The sequence below is a fragment of the Cryptomeria japonica genome, chromosome 4 (genome assembly GCF_030272615.1).
Source record: "Cryptomeria japonica chromosome 4, Sugi_1.0, whole genome shotgun sequence".
NCBI lineage: Eukaryota > Viridiplantae > Streptophyta > Pinopsida > Cupressales > Cupressaceae > Cryptomeria > Cryptomeria japonica.
Window position 1 is genome coordinate 229,174,092 of NC_081408.1, and position 8,959 is coordinate 229,183,050.

Genomic DNA, 8,959 nt, shown 5'->3' on the forward strand with positions numbered 1-8,959 from the left:
AGGTCTATAGTGTAGAGGTGTCTTGCTATATTGGTGTTGCAGTTATCCTATTTGTTGCTTTCGAAGTGTTTGTTTCCAAAAATGGTTTTTGATGTTGTTTGATGTTGTTATCTTTATTGGTTATGTTTTCACATTAATATGGATATGTGAGTTTTGTGGTCTAGAAATATGTTTGTGTTCTTTAGACGTTGTGGTATGTTTCTTAGCCCAATGTGATATTATGCGTTAATCCTATCTTTTGGTCAAGATATGATTTTCGAGATGTATTTTGATCTTTAATGGGTCTCATCGTACTATCTATAGATATGGATAAGAGTTATTTGCATTGAAGAATATGTTTTGGCCTATTGATTATCTATATCAATTATGGGTAATGCTTTGGTGTTTGCGGATTGATAGATTGGACTTAGGAAGATGTGTTTTAGTCCGCTCTTTCTACTGGAGTGGGTCAGCATCTGTGTTTTTGGTCTCAAAGATTTATTTTTTTCTCTTGGTTTACTTGGTTCAAGCCTTGATGGTCTATCTCATATATAAAATAATATGTGTAATTGAGTCGATTCAATGGCAGAGAGTGTTATGTGGAGATGGTCAGCAAAATTCAGTGAAGAGAAGAGAAGAATATTTTTGTTTGAATGATATGAAAGTTGTATGAGACTATAGGAGAAATATGAGATAGTATGTTAATAGATGAGGTCTGAGTTGTGTGTACTTATTTTGGTCACTTGATACACAATTCATAGACAAATTCATGATCAGGAGATCCTTATTTTCAAATGAATTTATTGTATCTTGCCCTATTGTAGTTAGCATAAATTTTGCAAGTCATTTTTTTATCTTGCTTGAAGAGCAGTGAACTAATTCATTGTAAGTAGATATGCATAGTGGATATATTTTGTGAGTGGGTACTCACTGTGGTTTTTCCCTGTTTTGGGTTTCCCATGTACAAAATTTTGGTGTTGGTGTGTTGATTATGTTTTGTTGTTTAAGTGGTGTGAGTTACTACATTCATTTTGTTTTAGACTAATTCACCCTCCCTCTCAATCCTACCTTAGGTTCAATAATACTTGTATTTATGGAGTTCAAAATGGAAAAAGTAGAAACTTCTTAAATGTATCCATATTTAATGTACCTTCAACGTGTAATTAGAAACACTTTATTGCATAGCTCTTGCATAAATAATAGTTTTCAAACTTAGATCTCCCAGTGGGGACCAACTTCCTACCAAATAGGAAACAAGCCATAGATGTCTCATAACTGGCTTGACATTTGTCAACATGTAATTTTCAAGAATTTTCTCTAAAAGAGTGGCCAAGTGACAAGTGGCACTATGGAACACTTCCTAGGATGTTTGAAGAGAACTATAGCCTTAAACTAGACCTTCCTTTCTAGTCATTTGAATCATATAGAGAGGAAATGCCAAACTTCTTACTACTTATTTTAAATACAATCCAAAAAAAGTTTGTTAGAAGGGAATATACCCCACTTGACAATAACATTACACTATTTAGGGGTGAACAAAAAATTTAGATTCACACATATGTTCTTAAATAGGCATCTATTATAAATGCATAATATTGGTTAAAGAACATGTATATGTTTTAAAAATATAAATTATTTTTTTTTCCTATGAATTCATGTTCATTTGTTAAATAGTGAAAGTGACTTGGAATAACGAGTTAGAATATGTAAAAATTGATTGAGAGATGGTGTTGTAGGAGAAGATGGAGATGATGATGATGGTAGAGCTATCTTTCTATTGTTCCCTCTTGTAGGTGGTTACCTTCTACCTGGGGTTCTTACCCCTAGAGGTTGTTTTATCCTTATTCAAATTTCCTCCTTTGGTGGAGGCATCTTTATTTTTGCCATGTTCATGCTGAGAAGGATTCATAAAAAAATCTTTTTGTTTGGGCTTGGGCCCTTTTTATCCACTGGAGATTTTTCTATAGGTGGGCATCTAGAAAATGGGTCTTTCTAGGTGTGGTGGATGGGGTTGGATTTGTTCTGACTCTTTTCTCATGCCTTCATGCCGCCCTCTCAAGTTCAAGGCTTGTATTGTCTTAGCAATTTCAGTTGGTTTTAGGTGATTGTTGGGTGCAATGTTTTGGTGTCCTCCTCATGGTTAAGGGTTTGCAGGTTTCTCTTGGCCCTCTATCCAAGGCTTTTTGTCCTTCTTCCTCCCCATGCTGGACTAGCTGCTACTGCTCAGCCTTTATTTTTTGATGAAGGGTTGTCTCAAGTGTTGTAGTTGGCCTTTTTGGTTTGGTAGATGCCTGTCATATGTGATTTTAGGTGTTTGGTTTTCTAGCATTTTTATGGGTTTGGAGCTATCTTTGTCATCATTTCTGGTGATGAGTTGTTTCAATGCCACTTGCTCAAGGCTAGGGTTTTCAAGGTCCTTGTTCTTGCTAAGTGACAATTTTCCTCTACATGCATGTGTGGTGGGTGGCTTCCTCTATAGATCTCTCAGTTGATTGTGGCATTTGAGAGGTGATTGTTTGAGAAATGGGCTACCTATTCTTCTCTCAACTTTAGGTATGAATTCACCCCTATGTTTCCCCTACTTCATCTATTATCTTTAGTTTTGTAGGAAAAGATTTTAGGGATTTCTACTTGGTGGTCCTCCTTAGTTTTGGGTTGGAGGAAGATTGCTCGTGGATCTTTGTTTTCTACCTTACTTGTGAGAGTTGTTAAGGGAATTTTTGTATTCTTCTTATGCTAGTGTTTTATTTCATGTGTTCTTAGTGTCCTCTACTTTTGTGGTTTTCTGTATGCTATTGGAGCTATTCCTCATGTCAGCCAAAAGCATGCTGGCAGTTTTCATGGGCCCTGTTTAGGCCATGGTTTGTTTTTGGATTAGGTAGGGTTTTCCTAGGTATTATTTATCCCTTTGTCCTTCATTTATGCTTCTACTATTCATGGTTAGGCTCCATCTAGTAAGGCATCTATAGAGATGAGGGATTCCCCTATTGAGGTGGGATGTGTGCTAGCTACTTTGTGGGGGATTTGGCATATTTGGTTTGTGATACTCTCTTTCTTGTTCCTTATTGAAGTGAGGATATCTCTTATTGAGGTGGGGATATTCTTTTGGAGGAAGGATCATGGATGCTCTATGTGGTCTTCCCTCAGCTAGTGCCACTTAGGTGCTCGATTATAGCTTGTTTATTTTGACCTTAGGTCTGTCTGTCTTCTTTATTGCTAATAATGAGGTGGGATCCCGTCCTATCAAGGTGGAGATGAGTTTAGCAGGTGCAAAGATGATTTTATATTCGATGTTCCTAGTTAGATGTTGTTGGTTGGTTTAGGGTTTCATTTCAAAACCCTTAGTGAAGGTTTGGGGAACCTTGGAAAACTCCCTACCCCTTATGTACGTGGTGATCCAAGAGGGTCAATAGTTAGATGGTTTGGTTGACATCCTTTTCTATCTTTCTAGATAGTTAGTTCATAGATATGAAGGTTCTAGGTACCTTTTGAAAACCCAAGAAGGTTTATGGGTTCTTTGGATACCATTGTAGGTCCTGGGAGCATTGTTAAATCCCATGTTGTTACTCCTTTTTTTCTGATTGATGTGTTCTGCTCTATTAGGCTTAATGTCTTTCTTCCTTGTACAAGGGTTTTTGGGCCCTTTCAAAATACTTCTTACCAAATCAAAAACAAAATAACAACACCACCTTTACCCTTATCATGTTGGGTAGAAAAGGCTTTAGACTTATTCCAAAAAAAATTAAGGACATTATCTTTTTGAAAACCTATCACCTTAATTTATTGAAGACAAAGAAGGTCCAAATTTGGGTTGTCTGTACAAAAGTACCTTACATGATATTTCTTGTCAAGGGATGTTGGTGTCATAACATTCTACCTAGCAATGTTGAATACCATAATTCAAGATGAGAGGTGGAGTTTCTAATTCTTATATAATTTATCAAAATATGTGGAAATTTTTCTTTTCACTACTCTTTTTCAAAATGTCTAGACCTACCATTATTTATCATTTTCTACTTATCATCCTTTTATATAAGACCTCTCTCTTCTATAATGGTTAGTTCAAAACTAAACACTAAAAATAAAAGATTAAAAATATCCAAAACTACCTTGTTTGGATCCTCAAAAGGGTTAATATCTTTAGCAGGACCCTCAAGCAATAGCTAAGAGGACATGTAGGGAGTAGCATAATTTCTCAACTTCTTAGCCCTAGCCTTAATTGTATCAAATACCAATTGTTGGGCATTTTGAGGGGCATAAAACACAATTTGGTCAACCTTACTCTATTCCTTGTTCAATTTGGAAGGAAGGCTCTAGGGGATGGTTGGTCTTAACAATAGAAATTTCACCATCAAAAAGAGTGTTGAGGGTGAACACTTGTTTGTTTAAAGATCAAGAGAATCTTTAAGGCAACTAGCATTAGAATTAGGGTTACATTCAACCATTATAACTTCTTCAATAGAGTCAAATTGGCCATTATCACTAGTAGGAGGATTAACCATATCATTACTATTACCAAGGACCAAGTCGTTATTTGAGTAAACTTTTTTGAAGAAACTAATGCATTTGGAATGTAAAATGGGGTAATTATTTTTAACATGGGAATTCTTTCTACACAAAAATAAAGGATTCAAACTTCCGAGTAAACATACCTTAGACTAGACAAATTTATTTGCCAACTAAACTAAAATAATATCTAGTATATCAACACTAGGGAGAATTGACATTATAACCCTAGCATTTAAATGGAGAAAAGAAATTCTTGATTCTTCTAATTGTAATATATTACCCAAAGGTTTCAAAATTTGGGGAATAATTTTCTAAAGAGGGAGGAAAAATTCTTGATTATAGCAACCAAGGAGCAAAGTTTTCTACAACCTCCTCAAACTTATGTTTTGGAGACCAAGAGATATCCTTAAATAGGGATTGGCCAATATTCCAATGTTGTTTCTTCAAAACTCTTTTTTGCATACCATTGCTACAACAAAAAATAGAAAGAGGCCTCTTTGAAGCATGCAACAGAATGAAACAAATATTTTAATATTTGTAAACAACACATTAGCCATCTAGCTATCAAATATTTTTCTTCAAACAAAAAAAATCAATGTCCAAACAAAGAAAAAGATAGCAACACTATGCAAATGAGTTTCTTCAAATTTTATGAGTCCTTCAAACTCTCCAATTTGGATGGTTCCTCCATCTCCCATTCGATTTTCCCAAGCCTTGAATATTTGTCCATCAACAACATTGAATGTTATAGCAACTAAGAAAGGAGCACCAAGTAGCTGTAGTTTGAGTGCTTAGTTTTAGGAATGTTTAGGAATGGTAGAATTTGAAATGACTTTCTCTATTTCTAGTTTAACATCCCCATCCATCACCATAAATAGCATTAATTTAATTCAATGCATTAATTGTCTAGCCAAATATCATTAAAGCCCCTCTACTCAAAGCTTCCATAAGGCTTGTCCAATTCAAAGGAATTAATGCAATTGGCATAAGAATTAAATGCCCACCACCACAACTAGGCACTGGAATATCTGCTAGAATAAAAAATGATCTTAGTTGAAATTCAAAAATTCTTTTAAAATATAAAATAAAAGATCATACCGCAAATTTTAAGGAAGTAGAGTCAATATTACCTAGGAGGAAAACCAAACCCTAGAAAGACAAGGGAAATCAAATAGTGCAAAAAAATTAAATTAAAATCAATAGTAATTTGGGAAAGAGAGGATAAAAGAAAACAAAGAACTCCTATAGCGATAGAGAGAACTAATCTAAGCTTGATTTGTGATAGTAGAAGCTTGGTGAATCAAAAATGGAAGATGACCATTCACCTCCCACAACTCTTGCACTTAGTTTATGTTGACCTAAGATTCACTTTTCAAATTATCCGATGTGTCTATTATAGAACCATAAAAAAATATAAGAAAAATTTACATTCTCAAACAATTATTTTATTTCATTTATTTGATCGCAAGATTTCAAAATTGATTATAATATATCACATTCATATCCACTTTGATAAGCTCTTCTTGAGCTAAAAAGAAACTACCACTTCATTTTATTTTAAAAACTCCATATATGTGTTATTTTTATTTTTAAAGATTAGTTAATATTATATTTCACTACATTATATAAGAGTTGCCTATAAACATACTGCACTCACCATAAGTATTGACCAACAACCATAACAATAAAGCCAAATATTATTTTTAAATATATATAATATCTATTTTCTAATGTTTACTAGAGAAGTATGAGAGAGTGTCTAGACGTTTCACATAATCTTTGCTGCCGACCGCAATTGATCCTGAGCAGGCGAAAAGTGGTCCCACTCGCATAAAACGCCATGCATATACTTCCCAGGATTACTATGCCTGATGCGGACCATAAAATACTTTGCCGAATGACTATGTTTGATGCTGCGACATATCGAATGGAGCAAACTCATTTTAATTTGTTTTCGCGTGACATTTTACTTCTAGGCAGAATCTGCCGACTAACAACATAAGCCGCATAGTTTTGACCGCTATGAATTTGAATTTGCAAACGCAATTGTTTGCGAGAATTGCTATCATAGTAATTTGCATCATGTCATTACTTCTTCTAGGCACATTTACAATGTTAATTTCAGTGCCATTATATAATATTTATGAGGTTTACATTTACACTTATTAGAGCAAGTTTAGCCTAATATCCATGCCTCTTATTTCACCTAATAAGTAATAAAAATATTCTATATATGTTTTCTATATGTGTCTCTCTGTTTAAATTTTAGTTGTTCAAATGATTTAAATTTTAATCATGTATAAAATATAAATTGGAATGTTTTAGGGTGATAAAATTTGTAGGTTAGGGATTGAAATTAGAGGGTAAAAATACAAAGAATGTATAAATGATTTATTGTAAATTTTATAAAACATAAATTGAAATTTTTCGGGTAATAAAAAAATTAGGTTAGAAATTGGATTGTATAAATAGAAAGAATGCAATTATAAAACTAGTGTACACAATTGATAAGAATGATGAAATTGAAAATTGAAGAGATAACAATTATATTAAAGGCCATTGTAGTAGTACAGTTTTCCAGGTCTAATTGTCCTGGACTCGGATATTATCCCTTGGAATTAAAATGACTAAAGAAAACTCTAACAGTTGGTCAATCTAACTTTTATTCATGCAAGTGGGGCGACAAACACTTTGTAGTAAATATATCATATTTAGGATATTGAGACATTCGTTTCAGCAACCAGAATGATCATTCATTTGATACCATCCCATGCCGAGATTGCAAATAATGGTGTTCCTTTCCACTTTACAATTATGGCATGTCCATCGGCCTCCAGAGTATAATACTCTCCCGAAGCATGTTCTCCTAATAACAATCTAGCCTGATACATAGCTTGAAAGCTGAAGCCCTTTTCTCTGAACCCAGCTTTAATGATCAAGCACCTCCACTCATCTGTTCTAACATGCCTAACGGACCTCTCCTTCCCCTCATAGACTATTATATTCCTTATATGACTTGCAGTAATTATTTCTTCAAGCTTCACCCTCTTAAGATCAATTCTGTCTGGTAAGGTAACATCCAAAAGATCAAAATACGCCATGTAATGGGAAAGCACCTCGCTGAATCTATTTGCAAAAGAAGGAGAATTATGCTGCGCTTCTATTTCAACATTGACTATTATCCTTGGCCTCAGTTTTTTGATAACACTTAAGACATTGTCCATAAGAACGGGGTCATATAACAAACTTCTCAGAACAACTGGAGCATAAACTGCCAACTCCTCACCAGATTTAACGGTGAATAAACCTTCCTTAATCTCCTCTATGCTTGCGATCTCCACCATGTTGTAAGATAATGGAATCGCGTAAGATTTAGCCAGGTCATGAAGCCTTTTTCCGGTTTTCCTAAGCTCTTCCGCATTCATCCCAACTGCTGTAATTCTGAGAAGCTCAAGCGTATGGAGAGAAGAGGAAACAGATCTGTGTGCAAGATACTCCATCAGTACTGTCCAGTGCGACCCACTTCGTATCCCTAGATCAATTACATGAATTTTCTTCTCATTCCCCACGACGTCTATGATTGCCTGCACAGATGTGAACTGTATCACTTTGACATAGAGCAGAACTCTATTATAGTAAGCAATGAGACTACAAAACTCATTTTTGTCAGATTCACTCTCTATATTGAAGGCAAAATCTAGGACTGGTTTAGCTGCATTGTTTAACATGCCGAGACTCTCGTGTTCGATTCTATCCTTCAGGGCGTCGGAGATATAATAGCCGAGCCTTTGTGTGGGATTCCCCATCTGACAAGACAAATCTTCGCATTTACTCACTAGTCCAGCAGCGTGATCATATTTCCCCTCGCTTATCGTTTGTGCAGACTCTAGCAGAAGTTGAATCAATTCCATCTCTTTCTCTTCCTCCAGCCCAGTCTCTTCCTGTCGATGCAGAGCCTCTCGATCGGAGCTATCCTTAGCGCATAAACTTACGCGCCCAGATCCTTCGCAATTCATGGTTTGCTCGGACGACAGAATATCTTTATTTGGTAGCATCTCATTACAATATTGTTCTCCTGGCACGGAAATATTATTCACAGTCGGGGAATTCCCTGCTTGAGAAAGTTCGTTCAAGTGCCCTGACATCTTCTAATTATTTATCAGTTCCTCCCCGACGGAAAACGTTTCATGGTCCGGCAGCTCAAAGGTGTCGTCCATGGTTAGATAAGCTCAGGCCCATCTCACTCACAGGGTAAGGACATGAAGGAATAATCTGACATTGACCGGGGAGCAATTCCATTGACAGGGGATCCATTCCAAATACAACGAGATATGTACAAATTCAGCATAGATCGTAAATCGGTAGAAATAATTTTAAGATTCTTAAACTAAAAATTTTGATTTATAAAAAGTGTAAATTATTATTATACTTCTGATTGTGGAGAAGTTTGATATTACAGAAGAAAACTTAA

General features: G+C 35.2%; 1 protein-coding gene across 1 annotated transcript; it reads right to left on the minus strand.

Moving 5' to 3' along the window:
• Positions 1–7,241: 7,241 nt before the first annotated feature.
• Positions 7,242–8,633, minus strand: LOC131027282 (GRAS family protein RAM1-like). The gene has a single exon (XM_057957298.2). It carries the CDS (start codon positions 8,631–8,633, stop codon positions 7,242–7,244), a length of 1,392 nt encoding a protein of 463 aa, XP_057813281.2.
• Between the last annotated feature and the right edge of the window lie 326 nt (positions 8,634–8,959).

Coding starts and splice junctions, on each gene's coding strand:
- LOC131027282 (XM_057957298.2), bottom strand. CDS start 8,633: ATGTCAGGGCACTTGAACGAACTTTCTCAAGCAGGGAATTCCCCGACT.